This window comes from Stegodyphus dumicola, chromosome 6 (assembly GCF_044657685.1).
Source record: "Stegodyphus dumicola isolate Sdum_Otavi_A_Nest chromosome 6, ASM4465768v1".
In the NCBI taxonomy this organism is placed as follows: domain Eukaryota; kingdom Metazoa; phylum Arthropoda; class Arachnida; order Araneae; family Eresidae; genus Stegodyphus; species Stegodyphus dumicola.
The window spans coordinates 80,805,587-80,831,843 of NC_140773.1; the positions used below are offsets into that span (position 1 = coordinate 80,805,587).

Below are 26,257 nucleotides of genomic sequence, written 5' to 3' on the forward strand. Positions count from 1 at the left end.
TCTGAGATTTTTGAAAAAGCATATGTAGTGCGGTTATTGTGCTTTTTATTTTCTTACAACCAATTTTTCTAGATTTGCATGAAATAATACAGATTACTGATTAATGAGAATATCTGAATATATGAATTGACTAGGCCTTTCAGACAGTAAAATCAGTATGCCTAACTGAAATCCTTAGATCATTAAACCACAGAAGAACATTACTTTAAGTACAAATGGAATATAGGTTTTCTCAAGGCTCTGTTTTGAGCCCTATACTCTTTAATATTTATAATAACGATCTAACTAATTCTTTGGAAAGCATTCCCGGGATAAAAACTGCTCTGTTTGCTGATGACCCAACAATGTGGGAGAGCAAGTCAAAGAACACCCCGGACAGGCTAAACGCTACACTTAATAAAGCCCTTCAGCAACTCAGTTTTTGGTGTTCTGACAGGGCCACGTCTGTCAACAAATCAGAAACCACCTGCTCCTAGTAGGCTTCCTTTCGTACCTAACCTTAAATTACAAGATACGGCAATTCAAAGAGCAGAAAGTATTAAGTATTTAGGATGCATTCTTTATTCTTAGTTGAGTTAGAACACATATGTTGATTATGTATGTGAAAAAATTGCTAAAAAAACTTCCTGTTCTTGAAAGGGTGGCTGATGGTTACAAATGGGGTTGCAGCCGAGGCACTCTGAATACCACCTTCAAGTTTTTCATTCAGCCAATCTTCAGTTATTGTAACGAAGCTCTGGCCTCTGCTGCTACTAGTACTATTCAAAAACTTGAAACTGTTCGAAACCAAGCTCTCCGTATTATTACGGGTACTGTAAGAACCACTTCTATACTAGCAATGCAATATTTATCTCACCCTCCACTAAGAAACATAATTGAAAGAGATGCAGTCCTTCTTTATGAAAAGCTGATTCACCTGCCCAACAATACCTTTCGGAGGGATTGCGATACCAACGCAGAGAGAAATGTTAAAACTAAAAAAGGTTTTATACAATAAGCTTATTCGGCAGCCACTGATATGAATGTCTACCTCAGTCCTCAACTTCTCTGTTGGCCTGTTTGACCTTTGGGATATGGAGAGACCTCGGTGTTGCTGAAGCTGGATATGCAGGTTAATAACAGTCATATGAGCGAACAACATGTTCTTGCCATTTCTCTATCTACTAATGAAAACAAATACCATAGAGAAACATCGTTACATGTCTGCACAGATATATAAACGTTTAACGATGAAGACATAGCGGGAGACGGTGTGTGTTGTGATTTTTTTTCATGCTATGCACCAACAGGCGCTCATTCCACCAATTATTATGGCGAAATCGAGGCTATTTATATTGCATTAAAGCAACTGGATATCTGCTCCTCCTATTCTGCAGAGCGGTGATTTTGTCAGACTCCCTGTCTGCTCTTAAATCTCTTGAAAATAGACAATACATGGATAATATCCGTATAATGGAGTGAAAAGAGCTCTTAACGACAATCTCTGTTTCTTTCCAGTGGATGTCCGCACACTGCGGATACCTGGGAACGAGGCTGCCGCCATTTTCTTCAAAAAGGGCGCAAGGGCTCTCCAGAGACCTTTAGAAAGCCTCTTATTTAATTCAGTCAAACTACTGATAAAAAGAAGATATGCCTCCAGGATAAAGCAGAGAGCACTGTGTGACTCGACTCTGCCGGTAAGCCATGGGGACTACTTAAAGATACACAGTTGATCTCAGATTTTCCTAGAAGTGCAGCTGTGGCACTTTTCCACATTACTACAGGCCATGACTGTTTTTCTGCATAGTTGCACTGTCTTGCGCTTTGTGACTCTTCCTTATGTTCTCTGTGCGGACAATATCAATTTTTTTATACTCATCTTGGCTCATGCTCTGCACTTGTGTTTTTAAATGGTAAAGTTCAGAAATATTGGAAGGCTATAGATCTAATGGCGTCATAGCCAACCTTCTGGGCATTTGTAATAAAAAAATAAACATTACTTAAAGTAATAAATAAAATTTACGTTTAATGAATAAATTTAAGATTTCACGGATTTCAAAATAAGACACGAATGCTCTGACAAAACACTAATAAATATTTTAATTGAATAAGAGCAAGTGAATATGAACTGAATATTAAAATAAATTAATTTCTTACTGTTGCTTTCAGATTTGATTAGAAAAATTTTAAAACTTGATTATATAAAACGAGAATTATTGCTACATGCGCACGGGTTTGTAATAGACTGAATGCACACAAACCAGATGATAGGTTGATAAAATTTATTTTATCAAAAGAAATACTTCAGAGTTATGAAACATTCCACAGAAATACTCGTGCAGGTATTCACAGTAACACAGAGTACAAGCAGTAGTTACACACCTAAAAGGTAGCGCACCTAAAAGGCCATTCACACACTCATTTATCTGCACTAGCGGAGTCTGGTCTATGTGTCGAGTAGCTCCGCTTTACCTGAAGTTCAGATTTTTCAGCTCACTCCACTATGAAGAAAAACTGCTTTTAGAGCAGTGCCGGTTGTGTCAGATGTCTCCGTTACTCATATAAATCCCAGTGTGAACAGTACTTAAAAGGCAAAGCTTTCAATACTCCGAAACCGTTCTGAACTGACGACTCACAACAACAACTCAGAGCAGATGCTCTCTCCGGCCTTATATAGTTTTCACCCGGCCGCCGACACATTTCTAGTACTTTCTGCCTCTCAAAATTTCTGGAAGGCATATGAGAGCCAGCTACAGTTAGAGCTAATATAGTGACCAATTTTATTTATTCAATTGTAATACTTATTACGAAGATAAAAACGCCGGACAAAATGCCTCCGAATGATCACCAAGTTTGGCGATTTTTGAAGATTTATCGCCAAAATTGGAGAAAAAAATTAGTCGCCAATATTATAATAATAATAGCTTTGCTTCTGCAATAGTTGCTTTGTTTTTAATTATTTTAGAGATAAATGATAGGGTATTAATAAACTAAGTTCTAAATTTATAAAATTAGTAACGTAACAATCTTGTGTTTGGCGTAGATTTTAGTCAAGATCTGTCGATTTCGAGGACAAACAGGTACAGGCCCTTCTTCATCAGATGTATGCATTTATATTTTAAAGAAGTAACCATAAAAAGAATGTAGCACTATCTTTTGGCAAAAAAAATAGGAATGAAAATTGAAAAATTAAATTAACATAATTTTCAAAGCATTAGGAAGGACTGGATTGGAATTAAAGTCATTAACTAAACAAGATAAATCTTTGTGAATGTGCTTAAAAAATTCCAGTTCACCAATGTAAGACACTTCTTGGGTAGTGTTTGGAGACCCATAGTTCAAATTATGATTAAATTTTCAACTATGATTAGCTACCGAAGTATGGCATTCCCTTTGCTGCACATTTCTTTGCTCCTGCTGAAGACAGACCTGTAACTGTTTGCTCTCGAAATCAACGCAGTCATCACTGAATTCTACGTCAAGCGCAAGGTTCCTGCTTTGCAAATTTTATGTTTGACATCTTTTCCTTCTGTCTTCTAAATTTACCTTTGTGTGTTCATTTAAAATTATTAAATTAGGCTTATCAGGTGTATTAACTGTCTAAGATGATAATTCGCAAAGCCTAACTTAGTTGCCTAAACGATAATTTTTCATGCCGAAATTAACTTCTGAAGACATAACTAAGCAAATTACCAACTAAAATGTCTAAGACATAAATCTTTAAGTTTTATGAAGCTGGGCCAGGGGCAATATGTTGCTAAATTTCAAGCGATTACTCACTAATCTAGTTGTCTAAAATAAAAACACACCATTAAATTTAATTTAGCTGCTTCAGACACTATTGGCTTTTAATTGCCTTTGGGTTATTCGAATTATTTAATTAAATTTAAGGTGATAACTCGTTCCAGAATTAAAATTTGTTTTTTAAGATACCCGCCAAGAGTTTACCAAAAACACTTCAGTTAAACCAAAAAAAGTATAGCAACTAATGCAAAGCAATGAAGAACTAATTAGAATAAGTAGATGGAAGGAAATAAGTTTTGATTTATTTAGCATCGAATGCCAACTTACTCTATGAATATGTACTGATACTGTAGAGACATCAGGTTATTTTGAAGCAGGAGAAGTGCAAAATGTGCAATGCCCTCGCCGGGATTCGAACTCAAACCTCTTGAATACGCGCTGAGTGTGCTACCGTTACACCACGAAGGCATTCAGAAAGGAGGGAGAAAATATCTTATATAAGGACGACGAGATTAGGGGATCTAATCGCCAAATCCTGGTGGTGAAGAATCATCACCCACCATGTTTTAGTTAGGACATCCTGTAGAGTCATTTTAGAATTTTTCGAAACAAGGAAATCAAAGAAATCCGCAATGCCTTCGCCGGGACTCAAGCCTGGAGCTCCCGAATACGCGCGGAGTGTGCTACCGTTACACCGAGAAGGCATGCAGAAAGAAAAGAGAAAATACCTTATAATACAATGTAACATTTTCATACAATGGTATATATTGCAGTTTACATATGATGCATTTATATATTTCTAAATTATAGAAGAAGCACGAGAGAAGTGTAATATAGGTTTTGAGGTTAGCGAAAAGAAATATTATATGCTTAAAAATACGCAAGACATACAAAAAAAGCTGAAGTCAAGGTTTGACTTTTAACAGTAAAAGCAGAATTTTGTAACGATATCAATATTTCTCAACACGGAAATATAATGCAAACCAATATTAAATAACTTATTAACTTTTATAATTCTTTCTTTTAAAGAAAATGATTTTCAGTTATAAATATGTGTTCATACTGATTTTAACTTTATTAAATCCGTTTTTATAATCAGTCAAACTTACTACATTAAGTAAAATGCGCAAGAAGTGTTACTGTGTAGAATAATATACTAATGGGTTTCAAGATACTTCCAGTACTGGACTAGAATAGAGTTATTCCTCATCAGTTACTACATTATTTATATTGAAAGTAATATTAAATAGCTAAGATTTTTGGGAATGGTTAGGTGTTATGACAAAAACAAAATTAAATATTAAATAGTTTCTTTTTACCGCAAAACTCTCTCATCTGAAGGGGAAACGTGAGAAAACTATCAACTTTAATATCCTAGCCAAAAATGAAATCAACTGCAATTGCACAGCCTCAGCTTCTTAGAGCAGTTTTTGGCGCTATCTTCACAGTTTCTGAAGGACTGATACCTCTCTACGACTGTTTATCATGCACATATTTTACCATTTTAAGAAATATATTAACTAAACAAGACCATAAAATGGCAGTTATTTTGGTCATGCGATATCTTATACTTTTTAGTACAAAATATGAAACTTAAAAATTTTTGGGGGTCTCCGGAGGAAAAAAATGTTTTAGTGAAGAAAAATATTCCAAAGGTAAAATGAACTCAGATAGGATTAATTAAATCAGTGCCATATACAAATACCGTTAAAAGCAATTAAAGTTTCGAATAAAAATTCCTAATATTTAATTTTTCGTAGATTAAATTTATCGTTTAAGGGATCGTAGATTAAATTTAGCACACTTTCAACAGACAGTGCCATGCGACAAAATATTGTCGTATTTTGAAAGCCTGTATTATTTGAATCCCGTCGTAAACTGGAGCCATGAGCCTACGACAAATGGTTATTGCTTATGGTTACTTTTTAGGAAGAGAATCGAAGAAGATGAGCTTAGTTGGGTAACCTTTATAAACAACACAGCATACAAATTAGACTTTTTTTAAGTAACTTTATTCGGAACTAGTTGCTATAAACATTTAAGCAAGAAATTTAAATTTATAGAGAAATGAAATCTTTTACCTCTTCTTCCAGCTTTGTCAGGTGATCTCATTCTCTTGGTTGGAGATTTGGGTGGCGATTCTGGCTTTTCTTCATGTTCTTTGCCTTCATCTTGTTTTTCTTCTTCATCCTCTTGCTCAGGCTCTTTCTTTTCTTCATCTTTCTTTTCCTCCTCGGCTTCTGATTCTCCTTTTTCAGCTTCTCCTTCGCTCTCTTCAGATTTTCTTGCCTCTTCTGCATCTTCTGCAGTTTTTTCTTCTTCTGCAGGTTCTTCTTTCTCTGCTCCGACTTCTGATGATTTTGCTTCCTCTGTGATACTTGCTGATGGTTTTTCTTCTTCTTCCTCAGGTTTCTCAGCTGCCTAAAAGGGAATTTTAATACTTTTGTTGTGCAAATGTTTTAAAATTATGATTTCCTTAAAATACGAAGCATTTTAATACCATATTTCTACTAATATAGACAACATCACAAAAGGACTGATTTGTATTATTTAAACTATTAAACGTTACATTGGCAAATATTCATATCGTTAGAAGTTTCAGTTTTCAATTTGTAATTTTTAATTGTAAACAGCATTTATAAATTTAATCTTAAATATTTAGTTATTTATTGATTGACAGAAATTTGAATTAATATAAAGATTTATTCACCAGTACAAATATGATTTTAAACTTATTTTATTTTATGAAATTAACTTTAGAAATGCATTCAAGGGAAAATATTTACGCGATAATACGCGACATTTGCATTAAAATTAGATTCCATCATTAAATGAAAAGATAAAAATGTCAAAAATCTGAAATACCGATGCTGAGGAAAACGCTGATGGCCGTTACGGTGCTATGTTACATGCCTTAACACATTCAGAGCACTAGCGTATCATCTAACATAACTTATTTTATCAGTTCGGTTATAATATGTGGTATTTTATACGACTACTGCAAGAAGATTGTTTCAGGATGATGAAAGAAGAGAAATTTACAAGCCTTCCGTTTTCGAACAATCCTGCTAATCATAAATCATCTATACCACAGTTAATCTAGTCTTTCAAGATATTTTGTAATGTTTTTGTACTTAAAAATAGGCTTTTGTTCATTTTGCGGAATTTTTGTATAAAGGCATTATTATTTTGTTGTTGCACACGTTTGGAAATGACATTTACTACATTACAATCAAACCATAAGAAACAGTAAAAAAAAATTAGAAAGTAGCAAAAGTGAAAAGGAAAAAAAATCATGCAATTGAAGTTTTAGCTTACGATAATACGTTGCAACCTCATTAAAGTAAGAAATTCAAAATTTAATAGCATACTTACACTAAGAAACTGTTACATGCAAAAAATTCCATTATCCTTCATGTCAAATAAAATCATAAAACTGAATTTCTAGAATACATTGCTGTTTTATTAAGCCTTTGTTAGAGGCTTATTCGCGGCGAACACAAATTCACTCAAGGAAACAGGTGCTGTTTATGCATGGCAAAAACTGTCCTAGCTTAAAACGCCTGTCCATGTATATCTGTGTATATATCTGTGTGCCAATAATATTTTCTTTCTTTACAAATAGCATTTGATGCAATTATTTCAATTCTTGATTTATCGAATATGAACTATTTATTTACTTTTTATTATTTTACCCCCATCCTCCTTCTTTATTTTAATGAGAGAACCAACACTTTTAACAAGAATTTCTGAATAAACAAAACCTCGCTTGTCCATACTACGAAAGTTCTATGATGCAGAAGCTTCTTCTATAGCATGTATTTTCCATCGTATATTTAATTATTTTTTTATTAAAATACTTTCACTTATAGTGTAGAGCTATTCGGTTATTTGAAAGCAGGAGACTTACCACGAAGGCTCGCTAAGAAGGCGGGAGAAATACTTTATAATAGTTTACAATATAACATATCGGAATAGAGACTTCAGAGTTAATTTTCAGTAATTAAGACCTAAAAAAAGATAATCATTATTTAATATTCCAAAACAACGATTTTAGGCTTTCCTGTAAATTAGGTTTATTTCAATGTTCTGCCTTTATTTGGAGTAAAATGTTTTGCAGAAATCTCCCTGTTGCTTGTCGCAATGACTGAATGGTACGGGAAGCCTCGGAAACAAAAAAAAAATTGTTTTCGCAAGGATCCAATAAGGAAGATCTAAGGCATAAAAATTTTAAGATTTACATAAATTAACCTAACTTCATTAATCGAAAGACAAAGATACAGAAAACAATTTCGGTTTAATTTCAAAAAATACATTTGATTTTGTAATTAAATAAAGTAAAATTACATAGAAAAGTTAATAATGAATTTTTATGAATGCTCACCTGTGCGAAATTTGTTTTTTGATTTATAAAAAATTTTAAATTACTGAAGTTTGAACAACAGATGTTCTGTTTGTGCTTTTTTCGAAAAGTGTGTTTACAAATTAATAAAGATTGTGCTTGTCTTTTAATGATTTCTCTACCTTTCGATGATGTATCGTTTCTTACATGCTCTAGTCATCACCGTTTGTCATCACCGTTACATTGACATTATGATTATTCTATGTCTTTCATATCACTGGTTAGAAATATGTTTCTCACGGGCTAAAAATGATATTTCTCTGTAAATAACAACAAAAGAATTATAACAGATTTCTAGCAAAAAATTGCAAATGTAACAGTTTTTAAATAACGTTTTTTAAATTACGAAAATAGTGAGATATCTGAGACAACATTAAGCTACTCAGAAAACGTGAATCAAAGTAATTAAATATTTACGTGGAAAATAATATTTTAATTATTAAAAGTATTTAAAATCTTCCTATTAATGTGTTATTTCTCATTTCCATTAGAAATATAACAACATAAATTACATCAACTATTTGAATATTATTCCATGTTACATATATACTACGTATTCCTACATATTCTTCATATATTATTATGGTAAAAAAAGAATGCTTATAATTCATCTTGCTCGAATAGATCATGACTAAATAAACGGTTTTCGTGTGATGCGCATATAACGCTAATAAGCACAAACTCAACAAAAGCAAAGTTGGAGTTACTTATCAAATTTTCATGCCTGAACTTTTAACAAACAATAATAGGAAAGGGATAATTTGTTCTTCTGCTGAGAAATAAAGTACATTTGCCATTCGAGAAATTTATCTTATTGTTTATTTATTTTCTGTTTAATAAATATGAACATTCTTACGGTCAAATATTTTAGTATCTGTCGCCGTTTAACATTTATTTCGCCAGCTGCAAGCTTTGCTATTCTGTGAAATATTGAGATTTTATTAAACATGTTCACTATCTGAAGAAGATATATTTATAAAAAGAGGATTATTATTTAAGTGCAAAACCTATGTTTGGTATTTCCTAACTATTGCATCATTACTCGTGCAATATATTATTATTATTATTCGTGTAACCATTATTACTCGTGTAATCATTAATATACACGCGTGTAATATTAAAAGAATTTGCATATTATGTCGAAGTTCTGAAAAAATACTGGACAGATTTTAATGATTGTGGCATGAATATAATACATTTGTAATAAAGAAAGGGCTGAACCATTCAAAAATTATTTTATATATACATGACTACCGATAAAGCTCATTGTGTATGGATGCAAAAAATCGGCGTTTTGATATCGAACTAAACAATATGCTTTATGCTCCGCTCTTACAGCCACACAAGTCGCACAGCGTGACGGCATACTGGACAAAAGGCAGTTGAAGAGTCCCTGTGGCAGTCGATTCCATACCTACAGGAAGGCAGCTGTCAAGTCCGTGATGGTTGTTGGACCCGATAAAACGGACGGTCCGATAAAATTGCCCTCCTGAAAGAGTTCCAGACATGCTCTATAGGGTTAAGGTCAGAGTTCTGACTAGCCAATCCATGCCTCGAATATCCCTTTACAAGTACTCATCAACAAGCTGAGCCGTTACGTGGACGAGTGTTGTCGCCAGTTAACAGAAAACCACAGACCAACTGCACTTCTGAAGAAGTCGAACATATAGGGCTCAAATATATCCTCTTTATACCTCATAGCAGTGAAGCAGCCTTTATCAAACATATGCAAGGGTGTGCGGGCGTCCAACATAATGACTGACCTACATTTACACCTCTACCGTACACCTCCATAATGACCTTTTTCCTTGATGGGAGAGGGATGGTATCGTATTCCAGGCTCTTAAGAAACAGGTACGTCAGGACTCAGTGTCCAGGTTGAATCTCCACATCTGTAAAAAGCATAGTGCTCCACCGAAGTCTGGTCCAAGGCACATGCTGTCTGCACCATGTTAAACGCGCTCTTACATGTGCTGCAGCAAGCGGGATACAAACAGCTGGCCTTCTGGCATACAGCCCTATCTTTTGAAGCCTATAGGCAACTGCAGGCAGTGAAATTATAATTTTAGAGGCAGCATAAGCTCATGCGAAAGCTTTGAAACTGTATCAGACCTGTCACGCCGCGCTAAAAATGCCAAACATCGATCCACATTCGTCGCTGTGGATGTTGGTCGAACGTGTGCAGGTCTTCTTGATATGGATCAGGTGTCCTAAAACTGTTTCCACAAACAGCATGACTGGACGGTACATTGAGCTTTGTATCCACCTGCGCTTGTAATCCACCTGCCTCCAATTTATCGACAATTTTGTATCTCATTCCATAATTCATACGTTCGTGGCTACTTATTTTTTTTGATACGTTATAAGGTCTGGCCTTTTCAGGTAACATGAACTTAGACCAGAACTCTAAAGTGAATTTTCACTGTGTCTCATAAATAGCACACAGACAGGGAAAGGTGTAAAAGACGCTTTTATTAATCCAAATAAAGTTTAACAGACGGCACTAATCTGTGTATACCGAAACCAAAAGCCATAATAGATGAACTAAAATGAATGAAATTCATGCATAGCCTAAAGGCTTCACAGTATAACTAGTGCACTAGCTGGCTCTGATCGAAGTCGGCGTAAACAAGCTGGATGGCAAGAATAACTCAATGCCACAGAACAATGATCGCTAGGGAATAAAAGTTAGTAACGTAGCCTTCCAGCAGGCAGAAAATGCTCTGATTTTACACTCCAAAAACCTTCCTTCAAATACATTTTTCTTTCTATCTAATTTGAATATTGCGCAAGCTGGAAATTTACTTCTGGTAAGGAAATCGAAACAAAGCTTGATTGAAAAGTAAACTAACATAAAATAACTGATTAGGAACTTAAATGATACTCTATAACCCAATTTACCCAAATACTCAAAAATCCAATTTACCTAGTTACTTTATAACCCGATTTATCCAATTACTCTATAATTCAAAATTTACCCAGTTTGCCCAATTTCTGCAAGAAACAGGGCGATTATCGGGAAAGAGTACGAGTACAAAAATCGCCGAAACCTCTCGAGCGCTTATATCCCCTCCAAGAATTACAGCTCCGCAGACACGCACATGTACGTTTACGTATTGGACTCTGAATATTCGCATAATTCTTCGGCGGCTTGATTAGTAGCTTAGTTTGAATACTTTGAGTAAAAGTAGACATTAATTTGCAAATTCTCTTAATTTTGTACACTAAGTATATAACTGGGAGACAAAAAATACCGGTCTGTGGAATGCAGCTTCGCAAGGCCAGTCTACTTTAAAGATTACTTGACATAGACTAACTTCTCTAAACTTTTTCTTTCTTTACTTTTCTTTCAATTTCACTTTTTTTTTTTTTTTTTTTTAACTTTTCCTATTTTTGGAGATCAGTGAGAAGAGACACAATTCCAATGCTGGAAAAAGAAACTGCTGTCTCTTCAATATTTTAAAATATGACATTAAAAATTAAGATACTGAATGCATAAAATCTGCTGAGACCATCCTATATGTTCATTTTAATTACATCATTATTTGCACGAATTTTTAAAAACGAACCTAAATAAATTAGACCAAAGCAATGGTATAAATTTTATAAGCGTAATAATTACCTTCAATTTATATATTGCAAATATTTTTAATCAAGTCTACATCTCAAATAATCAGCATATAACCTGTGAAATTCGATTGTTATCTAATCAAGATACTTTAAGAAATTGAATATAAAAGTTTATTGTTGATATAAAAATGATAACATAGAAATATATGAGATAAATTTAAGGATATCATTATTTATCAAATTTTGGAGAAATTTAAATGTAAGTCTAAAATTAGTATCTTTTGAATATGTAAAACATATAATTTTGACATAAATATACATTTTGACATATAAAAATATGCGTTTAAATAAATAAATAGTATTTAGCTATGGTATTTTAAATTAAATAGTTATATGTTATCATAAAATATGATAATATATTACACATGATCATGTTTCTTCATATTTAATGTTATCAAAAACATAAATATGCTTGTGATAAGATATAAATGATTTCTTTTCCTTTTTAAGACTTCAGCGAAGCCATTTTCTTAACACGTATGAGACATATACGTAAAGAAACTTAGAGATACAAAAGGTTGATATAAAGATGCAATTTTTATCATTATTTATGACCTTATAAAGAAATTTAAAATTGAGATTAATAGTAACAAGTTTTGAATTGAAACAAGTAAAAAACGAAATGCATTTAAATGAATAAACTAACAAAAATATTTTGAATTATTATGCTATTTAATAAAGCAAGAATGTTGCTTGTAAAAAGATATTAAATGACTTCGTTTTCTTTTTGACGTTTGAAAGAAGACAGTTCCCTAACATTTAGGAAATTATTTATTTAATGGAAGTTATAACGTTTATGTACAATACCATTAAATGACACCAGTAAGTAATCACAGAATATTATTATTCAAAAACACTTCCTAAAAGATCAGACTTTATTTAATCCTCAACAGAAAATTGCAAAAATCAGTTCTTTCAAGTGCATCTGCAAAGAGCAAAGTTTAAATGCCACCGCTGGCAATGAAACAATTTCTTTTTTCCAACAACAGAAATGTCCTACCTCTTCCGTTTCTTCAATTTTCACGGTTTCCGCTTCTTCAATCACTGTTGTTTCCGCTTCTTTTTTCACTTCATTTTCTGCGGCAATTTTCTCCTGGTCTTCTTCTTTGTCCTCCTTTTTAACCTCTTCGTCTGGTGTGGTCTCTTTTTCTGTGTCGTCCTCTTCTTTTTCCTCAGACTTACCCGCCTCTTTTTCAGATGTCTCATCAACTTTTGATTCTTCTTGAACTAAGGTTTTCGGTTCTTCTAGTACCTGGTAGTTAAAAGCATTATTTCGCAGTTTCCATTAATGCAGCGCTACACCAATATTTCAAGTGGCATGCTTTTTCTATCTATACATGGCGGTGCTCATTCGGCTATTCTAAATAGCAGCAATTCATAAATACATACCCATTCTTAATGTATAGATGATAATATCCATACGTCGGATTTTGAAGCACTACTTCACTATTCTACAAGGTAAAACACATGCAGGATTTATTAATTTTTCTTATACATGCATAAATTATTCTATTCATGCAATATGTATTAATTGGAGCAGCGATTTTGAAATAAAACTGATGAAAATAAAAACAAGAAATCATGACTTCAGCTATTAAGCTTTATTTATTTTAAGAAATTCCTCCAAAATTCATACACTATTTTGTATTCAAAAAGACAGCGTATATTGATTCCATCGTTGTTTTCAGTATGGTAGGTGCATCATCAAAAGATCGCCATTTACGCGGCGTTTTGATTTTTGGAAAGTCATATGTTTGTAAATCTGGTAAATAAGAAGGGGTATGGCAAAATCTAAATGTACTTCGTCGAATAACACTCTCGAATGATGGTAGAAAAGATTTTAATTGGGAAGTACCGTTTCATTTTAGAATCATAAAGAGATGCTTATATAGCTGCAGCCTTTATGATGCTATTACAGAAAATTTAATTTGTTTTAATGACAGCAGTCATGAAGTTTTAAGGTATAATATGACATGTTTGTAGTCTGATTCTCTCCACTCTGTATAACCTGAAACAACTGAATTATCCAGCTATGATTTTAGTAGCAAGGATTCACGAAGAAATTTTCTTTCATCTTCAGTTCTCAATGGATAGATAGCAGGGTTATATTTCGTGCCTCATAGAATCTGTCTCGTTTTACATTGCGTATATCAGAGTACTAAATGAAGAGAAATTGCTACGCTGACTTTAAAGCAGACGTTACTTGCTTGCGAAATGTAGAGAGTACTCTACAGATAACAGGGTTAGAACATGAAAAATCTACTTTTCTAACTTAATACAAATAGGTAATTATTAATAAATGATATTACTCAGAACTGAACAATTATTTAGCTTAATGAAATTAAGGTATGATTGCTACAAAAACGAATTTTTAATAGAAATGATTTCATGCGGAAAATTGTGATGTCTGTTTATAAATAAACAAGCTGATTCTTTTTTTTTTTTTTTTTTTACAGATCAAGCAGATGTGAAATATTTAATGTTTTGTTTATCATCCAAAAACATATAATTTTTATATTCGTATAAAAGTAGAGACCTCACTGATCAAAGTATTTACTCGAAAGCAATTTTTTTAAATAGAAAAATTTTACTTCATATTAATCCTTAGTATGTAATATTTTTTCTGTTATTATAGTTAAATTACCACGGTACCCACGAGTGGCCGTGAAGACAGGTGAATATCGGAAATTCACCCTGGTTCGATTCCGGCCGAGCGAGCGGAGTGCATAATTGGTTTTTGAGGTTTCACTATGGGTAAAGTGAATAATAGCAAGATTTCCGTAGAAAATCCTCCACGAAGGCATCCCTCTCCTTAAGCAGATAGCTCTCGTACGTTTTGCATTATTCTAAAATATACAGTGACACTTTTTCCCCCTTCGTTTACTGAAATGGCGAAACATCTCAGGGCTTAGCCTTGGAAACATTTTAGGAAAAGCGAAATGAAAAAAAACTGTGTGAGGCTGCATGCGCACAGCTGACAAAGGTCAATGGAATTCTGCTTTTCCTTCCTTTTCTTCCGCAACTTCAAAGCATAGATGAATTTTTTTCCTATCTGCCTATAACGGGAAAAAGTGAGTGGTTGTTGCTTAGGCACTGATTGTATGGCAATTTAATATTACCTTTTATTTAAAGCAAAGGCGAATTTTATACTCAAAAATGTTTACATTTAATTAAAGTACAGTACATGAATATTATATGTATAATGTTTAATAATGCTTTTGCCCGAAACATTTTGTCCAGTGAAGGATTTGATTAATTTTAGAAGTTGAATTATATTGTCAACTTTACTGATCATTGTTGCGCAAAGTTTAAGTTATATTTTAAAACAAAACACTAAGAACAATAGTAAACGATAATAATGAATTATTAATCTAACTTCGTTTAAACTTTATCCAGCATTATTTGCATATTTGTTTACGCATTGCATAGTAATTCTAAATTAGTCCTATAACCCTAACGGTCCTAAAACGAATTATGTCTGAAACAACGAAAAAGTCGTGAGAAGGTTAAAAATAACCTTTTTATTTAAATAGAATTTAGAACACAAAGGCACTCTCTTGTATTACAATTTCCACAACTCCTCGTGTTGCAAAATAAAATAGAACAGTGCAAATTAAATCAATTGCTGAAGAGTAATCAAAGATTACACAATTAAATATTACTAGAAGCTGACTCACTAACTCCACCGGAGCGTCAGACGTTAAGCATCGGCAGAGATTGAACGCAAATCCGAATAATGACAACTATCAGCTGGCAAGAAACTAACAAAGTAGCGCACACGCGTTGAAATAAACGATATTAAAATCCGAAAACTTCATTTTAAATACTGACTGTTTATTTGCATTCTGGTGAGAATTACGAAAAGAGTAAAGACTGAAATCGTAAATAAGTGGCCAATTAATATAAAAATCTCCTATTTAATTTTGTTTAATCTTACCGCTTAAATTCAAAATACACATACAACTTTGAAGTTGGATTTATTCTCTACTTTATAACTGTCCCATTCTCATTCCCATAAAAATTCATACCATAACGGGTTTCACGCATTTGCTAATTCCATTCGTTCGAGAATCGGGTGCTCACTAGTATTTTCTAACTTACTGTGGATTAGAAGTGTTCCTGTGCATAGCTAATATTGAAGTATTCTAAATATATTACAAATTAACTGTGTGTGTGCTATGAGTTAAAAGATATTAAAAATATACAGTGATAGCTTTTCTTTATAGGTATTTTGCACGTAACAATGCTTGTAGTTATTCTTTATTTGGCAGCAATATCATCTCATGGATGTAACTGATGCACGTTTCTGATATAAAAGCCTCATTTAAAACACAACCTATATAAAACGTGAAGTTCCCAAACAGATATGTTATATTTTGCCAGAGCTGATTCTTCCAAAATCTTCTCATTATGTAAGTGTACTTAAAACTCGACATCTTGTCTTTCAGTAGTTTACAGCTACGGTTTTGCATCTTCTTCTCTTTCAACCAGGGTGACGCATACTCATTTTTATTAGACGTTTCTGTGCTTTATCCGTGATTGAAGTATAGGAGAAAACACCGCGGACTAAAACGTCGCTGAGAAAAGAACGCAATGGGAAAATATCGCAGTTCTAAAACATCGTGGTACAAAACATCCTCGTTGAAAATAAAGCGGTTCAAAACTTCGCAATTTAAAAACATAGTCGTCTCCAACATCGCGGTAAAAAATAAAGCGCCTACAAATCATCGCACATTTTATTTTTGAATTAACTAATAGATTTTTGCTGAAAAGTAAGAAGGAAGCTTATTCAAAAACTGAAAATGAGTAGAATAATAAATATACTTATAAAAATTAGTGCAATTTTAAGCAGTTAACTAATACAGGTCATTGATTAATTAAACTCTTTTATAAAGTTTTATTGGTATTTTTTCGTGAAAAAATAATGTAAGAAAAGATTACGAATCGGAAGATGAGTAAATGTTTGAGATTGAGTCTATTAAAATTGTCAAGCTAATTGTCAAATTATCAGATTAATTTCCTTCACTTATATTAATCTGACGTTCGTTTAGTGGAAATTAAATGGTGGTTATTGTTTTCAGTTTATTAGTCTTCTTAAAGTGCCATTAATATTTTCATGTACTGTGTGCGGTTAATCGTTTGGATGCTGATTTGTTAGTTATGACGAAGCATATCAGATGCATAATATTTGGATTAAGAAGGGATTGTAAGGGATTTGGATTGATTGTGGCAAATCATACTAGCGCTACCTGCTTACAAACAGGGATACATTTGTTGAGGACTTTCTCAGGAACTGGCCTGTATCAACGTTATGCATTGGGAAAGGAAAACCACGAAAATCTCATGCAGCCTGCTCATTCGCCAGATAGAGCCACCATTGTTCAGCGATTTTAGCAGTCGGTCACTGTTGCTGGCCAGTTCAGCAGGAAACTAGTTCTATTTTACATCATTCATAGCATAGATTCGAATTTAAAAATATTTATCACTCCTTTCTGCTTTCACTAATGATTATGTTAATATGCAATTACAACTTCTAGATCCTCAAAAACACACTTCTGCGATGTTATCGTCATGCGATCACGTCTTGGTATTTTATTTTTTACCTCGATATTTCAGTTTTCGGCGACGATGTTTTGTACTACGATATTTTAGAACTGCGTTGTTATCCCCTTGTTCTTTTCTCCCACGATGTTTTGTTCGACGACATTTTCGCAGTGCGTTGTTTTCTCCACGAAGTTTTCGTCCGTAATGTTTTTGCCACGATGTTTTCGGCGGATATCAATTGCTTTCTATTAAGATTGTAATAACGTTTATTTAATTAATATGTTATTTGATGAAAATTCTTTTCCATGGTTTAAATTTCTTTTATTATTTTTTACAAAAATAAAAATTGAGTTTACATAACATACTAGCTTGTAATTTAGAGACAGTGACACTCAATATCGGCAATATATATCGACACACCTCAGGTGAATTTTCTCTTACCTTATTCTGTTTGCTGTTGTAAAGAATACATTGACATTTTTTAGTCATTATCAGCTCCAGTACAGTTGAATTGGGTCTGTTTTTAAGAACGCATTTAAACAAAATACCTACTGAACCATTTACTGATAATATGGTATATTTATTTATCGAGCAATTAAGTTACTTTTAACAAATTTTTGAAATTATGTGGCGAAATTATAAAAGAATTCAACTTCCGACTTTAAATATCTGTTGGATAAGTTCATAAAGATAAATTGAAAAATTTTAATTTAGAAGTGAAGAACAAACTATTGAAATAATAATAATAAATTTGATTGCAGGGCATTCTGTTGCATTAAGTTTTAATTTATTTCGAACTATAGGTCAAAGGTTGTGTCAATAATGATAATAGGAAAACTAAAACTCTTTAGATGGACAAGAATTTTTCGCTTTAATGTAATGCGAAAGACATCAGCAGCAGTTAAAAGGGCTCCCTAACAGGCGTGAAGAATTGTTCTGTACTGAATCTTATTCATTACCAAAATTAATTCTCAAGTTTAGCTAATGCGAAAGCTTGAATGGGAAAACGAATGATTCTTTCTCTCATTCCTTTTAGAATAATATCTCAAATTGCCAAGGCTCAGCCCCAGGATGCAATTGGCGCAAACAGAAATTATAAGAACTGCCTAGTATAAGCGACTAAAGATTCTAAAATTAATGAAAAGGGACTAAGTAATTTCTTTAGGTATTCTAATGAACGTTAGAGTAGATCTGTCACTCCAGTCCAGAAGCCTTATGGGAGAAGACATTATGGACAAAAGCAAAATTATATAAAAATAAACTTCTTAATTATATAAAGAAATTTTGTCTATCTTAATGACTTTGAAAAGTGAGTATACTGGCTTAGCACAGACTGCTGGCACAACATATGTAACAGGTTTCAAGACAACTACAGCGTTTTAATATTTCGAAACGCTGAGCATTTATTTAATGCAGATTTAATATAAAAATAATGAATATCGACAGTATGTTACTTCTTTTTAGAAGCAAAGTACTCATTACTTTATGCTCATTTTCTTTCACATAAAAATTAATTCCGCCTTAGAATCCGCTCTCACTCCCCACCAAAAAATTCATAACAGTTGGACAGTTCCGCGTACAACTAAAATTAATATGCATAATTCACTAAAGCTGATTCTTTTTAAACTTTCTGCATACATTGCTCAACAGAAAATCCAATTAACCCATGACATTTATAGTAATTAAGCCACTGCGCCTGCGCAAAATAATTTACGCCCGAAAGATTGAAAAATACTTTTTTATCTATCAAAATGCCCTAATTCTATTCACGTGAAATAAACGCCAAATAAATAACCACTAAAATTATTGTTTGTTAACAATGGCAATTTTATAACAGTTATACGACAGTTGCGTCATGGTTTTCTTGGCCTGTAACAAATAATGCAAACATAACCTGCTGCCCAAAATTAAAGTTAGAAACACATTTGTATATAATAATTCGAAATAGCTACCACTAATATTTTAAAACTCGTATCATATTGCATTAATTTATACTTATTTTAAGTAACCAATTTAGTTTAATTTTACGTTCTTTCTAGTAAGTCTTCATTCCCCTAATTGTCAATGCCAGAATATTTAAATTTGGTAGCGCGCGTAAAGTAATGCAAATTCTACCTAGAGGAGAAAAGGTTTAAATACCGAGTTCCAGAAAGGAAAGTTAGAGGAGTTCGGGCAAATGCTCTATTTTTGTATCGTGAGCTTGCATTTATTGCTGGTTAGCGTGGCGTAACAGCTATTACTTTGCTGCCACAAATTTTGACCCGGTTTTAAGTAACAGGGGTATCTGAGCCCTTAAGATTAATTTCTACTACTTTTTAATATCTTCTTGTTATTTGTTACCGCCCGAGTGAAGCGCAGTGTGTTAGCGTCAAGTCGACGCATTGCGAATTTTAAAGAGTTTAATAAAGGGTACCCTTCTCCTATGTGGTCCTACACATACTGCAGCTGTCACCTTAGAAGATAGACAAGTGGTTTTTATATAATTTGGAAAGGTTAAATATAATGTTTTAGAGACATTAGGTTATTTCGAAGCGGGTGTAATGAAAAATGAGCAAAGCCCTCGCCAGGACTCCAATCTCGGACCTCTCGAATTCGCATCGAGCGTGCTGACCACTACACCACAAAGACATGCTAAGAAGGCGGGAGAAATACCTTATAATGTGATCGGAAAACGTTCTTAGCCCCTCAGCGGCACATCCCTGTAAAGCAGGAATTCCGCCTATATAAGTACAAAACAGTGTATGAAATCCGAGAAAATGCAGAACAAGTCATTCGCCTGCAACTATCAACAGCTGGATCAATGCAATCACAGGTGTCTCATTAAACACGTTTACGTCATTTTCTGTTGTGTTTTAATTTAGGCTTACAGTCCACTATAGTTGTATAACTATAAAATTAATAAGAAGTAATGAAAGAATATCTATTTGAATTGTATATAATTCTTAACTTGCAAGAGTAGAAGTTATTGTAATGACCTGAATGGTATTTTCTACAGTAAGGAAATTTATCTCTTGTAGTACAAATTGGTTGGATTTATTGAGCTTTGTAAGACTATTTATATACTGTTAACGATTTGTCATGTTAAGAATAAACAGAGATATTACATACTCTTAAGATAAATAATAAAACTAGTACATTACACATTAAAGAAATTAATATAATTTTATTTCATGGGCATCGCACAACTATTTAGATATCTTCTTCGACGTTCGCTTACTATTTGCACCATTTGGAACCCTGTAAGATAGATCTTAAATTAATGTTAGAATCAATTTTTCGATTTCATTTTTAGAATTAGTTTCTCAATAGAGAAACTGATTCATGATGTAGTGGTCTGCACGTTCAGCGCGTAATTGAGAGGTCCGAGGTACGATTCCCGACGAAGGCGTTGCTAATTTTTAATCTTGCCCGCTTCCAAAAGTACATAATGTTTCCTACAATCGTTTGGCCCTTTCAGGTTTCAGTTATACATCACAAAATATTTAACCGCTGTTTATTTTGTTATATTATTATTGGTTGTCTCACAGTACTGGATATCTGCCTACAAAATTCCATTTCAATAAACCAGTTCTGTTTCGAGATATCACATGTTTTGTGTTTGTAACTACAGTCTGGACACCGTAGTCTAAGTTAACTTATAATGCAATCTATAAAGACATATTTGCTCTTATAGACAAACTTTAAACTAATTTTTAAAGATATTACTACATTTTCATTTAAAAGCTGTACTGCTTTTACATCCAAACTTACTTTATCTTTGCTCTTAATTTATCTATTCAGCATCCTCTCATCAATCGCATAGAGTTTTGATATTTATTAATTTCACCGTATAAAAAAGGTATTCATTAAACTCTTGAATAAACTGTTGTATTTTCGGTGATCAGAAACCTTAACGATGTTTTGGGGGCAAATATTAGTAACATGTTGTACGAAATTTACAGCTGTGGCGAGAATGTGAATCAAAAGTTCACAGTGAGATCCCATTTCAAATATATGATATTTGGGTAGTTAGGGTAATAAATGCTGTACAAATGCAGTTGTTTTTTAGTTTACGAAATCAAAACAATTTTGTGATTTCTGTGTAACGTTTTAGCTACAGTATTAAAATTTCATTTTTATTTAATTGTAAATTACATCCAAGCTGAAATTAAAAATAAATGGAATTTGTTATTTTAAATCTCATCCAAGCAGAAATATTTAATATTCAATTTCATTTTGTTTATTGAATTCAAGATGATTCGCAGGCAACAAAATATCGCCTACTTTTCATACTAATATACAATTTTACATCTAATGCTTTTATAAAGTAATTAAACTTTTTGCGCATTAGTGATAATGACAGCGATACAACTTCTTTTCAACACGGTTATTCATATTAGTTGAAAATATGCGATACTAAAAATTCAGATTTTTTTAAATATTCTCTTCTTTTTCTAATGAGCGAATAAATATGGCTTCATGTTTTCCAGTAATAATTTAACACTTGAATAATGCTAAATATAAATTATTTGTCTATTTCTAAAATTCAATATCAGAGAAAAAAAAGAAACTAAAAAAATACGCGAGGAAAATAAATATGTTGAAAAGCTAAATGTATCCTATATTCTCAAAAAATATTTTCCCACTAAATATCAGGACTAAATCTTATCCATTACTTGGAAATTAATGTTCAGTACTATTCCTCATTTCTTTAGTTCTCTTTTTAAAAGTTTTAAGAAAAAATACATAGGAGATATGTAAAATGCGCAAGATACCAAAATGCTGTACTGTCTCGTTTAATAAGGCTGAAGCTTTTCACAATTGTTTTGACTCAAACCTTCGGGAACAAAAGAATAATGTTTCAGTCTTATCTAACCGACCGAAAATAATTGAATTCTTTCCCGCGGATTATGCTTTGTTGCTGCTGGCAACAAAAATAATCGTTTGCGTTACCAGAGGCGAGCCTGTTAATTACTTTTGCAAAATCAGACCGATTTAGTCCAGAGCAAACAATCAAAATAGAAAAAGTCTCGAACAATGAAATACTCGTAACTCAGAGTTAACTAATATAAAAATGAAATCTGGTCGTGGCCATACATTTATTTTGTTTCATAAACTATTTAGCTTCCGTCCTTTACACAGATGTATATTTTATATTATTTTCATAATATTTTCAAAAATGGAGAATTAGCCATCAATTTTTATCATGTTAAATAACTGCCCTTTAAGGCATCTAAAAAAGTCTGTTTAGCATTAAATGCTTCCAATAAATTTTTCTACAGCATATTAATGATTATTTTAAAATTAGTTACAAGTATACAAACTGAGTCATTATCACGCTGCCCGATGAAAACATGAACTCTTTAGCATCGTGCAAAGAAACTTCTTTGTTTCGTGTCATTCCTATAAAAGTGCTTTTTAAATAAATTTTTAAGTAAATAAATTACAGCCGAATCAGCGAAAGATGTCTGTTGTGCAAACTATAGGATGCCTTAAGGTAAGATGTTTTAACACGGTTAGTGCCACGTCAGTCACTGGTGTCCAGTGGCAGTGTAACATTGTAATTCCGAAACTATTTTTTAGTCATGACACATACTTTGCGTTTGGTAGTTTGGTTTTAAAGCAAGTATTATGTAGTTCTATTTAATTATCGGATTCCAAGAAAAAAAAAAAAAGGAAAAAAAATAATATACATATACAAAAATTAAATAAACTTAATTTATTAAAACAAGCAAACATAAACATAATTTTTTTAAACAAACAAACATAAACATAATTTATTTAAACAAACAAACATAAACATAATTTATTTAAACAAACAAACATAAACATAATTTATTAAAACAAAAAATAATATTTAAACAAATATACCCAGATTCATTAGTCATATTGCCTTTTTTCTCACTTTTAATTCTGCAAATTCGTCAATCAGTTTCTCATAATTATTAGTTATTTAATAACTCTTTTTCTATATAAAGTAATGATAAACTATTTAATTTTTGTTGGCCTAATGTGGATATTAAAAATATTTTATATTCTGCCCATTACTGAGAATGATCTTTCACCGCTTGCGTTGCTTATTGGAAGTGTTAAATAAATTCTCAGAATTATGTTTAAATTAGGGGATGTTGCAATAATATTATTTTTCTGAATAAATAACCACATGGATACAGGCGAAATAATATTTTCTTTACTTATAAAAGTCTTAAATTGTAACACTTCATTTTTCAGTTCTGCTAAGTTTAAATCTTGTTCATAACCTTTCAATTCCTCTATTGAAGAGTCGCTAACATCCCTATCATAAAAAATTGTTTTGAATTTATTGTTAATAGTTTTATATCCCTCAGATTTTTTTCTAATGTTGCTAATTAAAGAATCGCATACAACAAAAAATATTAACTTTAAAATGTTCTTTGACACTGAATCTTATTTCATGTTTTGGAATTTCCCCATGAAATAGGTTTCGTATTTTCTGCCGTTTTTTATCATTAGTATATGCAATATCCTTAATAAGCAACTTTTTCTGCTTCTTTTTCTAAATTGACAAAATCATCTCTAACAGCTTGTATGAAGTCTATCAATGAATCATATATTAAAACTGTTGTACTTAGGGATTCGTCTTTTTGTTGAAGAGCCTTGTTTGAAGCATCTATTCACTCTAAAATCTTTTCCTATATAGTACGTATCAGTACATATTCAAATGTATCAAGTTTCTTATGTAAATCGGCAGCTTCGGACCTTGTTAATGGTTTTTCATCTTTGAAGAAAAATGATGTAAACAATGTTTAATTTCTTCATAATTTTCCTTTAAGGATTTCACAGCATCGAAACGAGCAGACCACCTGGTGTCACTAATAGGTTTAATACTCAAGTGTTTGCTCTTACAAAATTTTTATAATGCATTCCACCTATGTGTAGAGCTTGAAAAAAATACGTACAATTCCTGAACGATATTGAAAAAAGTGGTCATTTCCATGCAACTTTCGGCAGCAGCGCTTCCAATTAAAATTAATGAATGATTTGCGCATGATATAAAATGGCCAGAAAAAATATATTGTTTTATTCTGGATTGGGGTCCTTTATAGTATTTACTTGACATATTAAACGCATTATCATATAACTCTGTCTCCGACAGTTAGTGATGTCTAAATCTATATTATTTAAAAATTCTAAAATAACTTTCTCCAAGTTTTCAGAAATCCCAAAAATCTGTCTTTTATACCACTTGGAAGAACATAGCAAATAATGACGGTCAGCTGATCCATGTGAGATATATCGGGTGTTGAATCAATAATTAGACAGTAAAATTTGCTTCTTTTATTTCATTCACTATTGTGAATTGTAAATATTTCGATATAATAGAAATAAATTCATCACATATTGTAGATGACAAATAGTTTATAGTACCGGTTTATAGTTTATAGTATTTTTTCTTGTGTTCCCGCAAAAATAGATCGAACTCGGATAAGTATTTCAAAGCGCCCATATAATTACCTTTATTTTCACTAAAAATATAATTACCATTATTGTCACTTCATTTCACTTTTACCACGAAACGCTAAAGAGTATGAAGAAATAAATTTGATTGTCGCTACCACACGTTTAAGTACTTCCCTCCAATATTTTTTTTCATTTATAATTTGTTTTTCCAGTTCAGTATCAATGCGTCCAGTAATTTTAGATTTTTATGTACATTTTACCAATCATTCATCCCTTTTGTCATTAACGTTGTTTGTTTGGAAAATAATTTACAGACGTAACAGTACAATAAGTTGTTGGTTTCGGTATAAGCCAACCAACCTCTTTTAACTTTTCTCCGCTATTAATTATTCTGAAGAAGGAGACAATAGTTAATTTTCTTGTGACTTGTTTTGACCCTTCGTTGCATCGAATAGATGATGATTCCGAAGATCCATTTATTGATTTTGGTTGATTTCGTATATAATTTTCTCGTATGGAGCCTGTTAAGTATTCTGGCCATAATGCAATATCGTTTACAAAACTCTTAGTTTCATCATTACTTTGAGATGATTTTAAATTTATATTTTCTCCTTTTGTTTCATCCTCATAAACGGAATTGCTTGGTTTTTCCTGCTGGTCTTGCAGAATAGTTTCGGAGACAAATGACGTTTCTGGAGTTTGAGCAGGTGAATGATGACAATTGTTGTAATTGTTCTCCATCTACAGTTAAAAATTTGTCTAACGATCTTTTCATTTGTTTTGCCACTTTATCTCGATCTGCTTTTCGTTTTCTTTTTTCACTTCCACTTAAATGTTTATAGGAACTCATTTTAAAGACCACGTACCTGTGAAGTATTTGCAATCAAGTCTAGGTATATAAGTCTTAATTGCACAATTTTCAATCACAACTCACATAAGATGCAATACGTTCAAAAGACACTGATTTTAAGTAGCTACGTTTGACTTTTTAAACACGTGCATAGTAAAGGCTTGATAGGCGCGAGGCTCGATCGTATTTACACACATCGACACAAGCGGGCGTGGATGCATAAGCACGGGAACGCTCGTCCACACTCGTCGACTTCAATTCTCTCGCCGTATCCAAATTATGCCGAATCGATCAATCAACGATTAGGCATAATTTGGATACGTTTAAGCAATAATTATGAATATCACGTTGTTCTGTTAAATAAAAATAAAAATTAATTATAAAAATTAAAAAATTATAATCTAATTTTCGGGTCCCAAAAATTACGGGCCCGCAGCACGTGCCTAGGTTGCCTAAGCCTTAGTCCGACCCTGCTGGTGCCCTAACTAAACTTTCCGCTGAATTTCATATTTTGTAAACCTTTAACAAATTTTTTATTAACAAACTCAACGATTTTCAAATCAAGCAATGGCAACAACGCACGATTAAAATTTTTTATCTCCAGTGCGCGAGACTACATATCGGAATTTCTAAAGATATGATATTTTTAAATATTTTGTGATACTGCTGTGGAATTGAGTTTTATGGTT

General features: G+C 32.5%; 1 protein-coding gene across 5 annotated transcripts in view; it reads right to left on the reverse strand.

The window, feature by feature from the left end:
* The window catches only part of LOC118181845 (uncharacterized), a 430,621-nt gene that overhangs the window by 121,249 nt on the left and 283,115 nt on the right, over positions 1-26,257 (reverse strand). For 4 of the 5 annotated variants that reach the window (XM_085818578.1, XM_085818579.1, XM_085818577.1 and 1 more), the window contains 2 exons: positions 12,756-13,007; positions 5,805-6,144 (listed from right to left, as the gene is read on the reverse strand). In XM_085818578.1, the coding sequence (XP_085674704.1) occupies positions 5,805-6,144; positions 12,756-13,007 (592 nt within the window). The remainder of the gene's footprint in view (positions 1-5,804; positions 6,145-12,755; positions 13,008-26,257) is intronic. The other variant, XM_085818580.1, reaches the window with a different exon arrangement.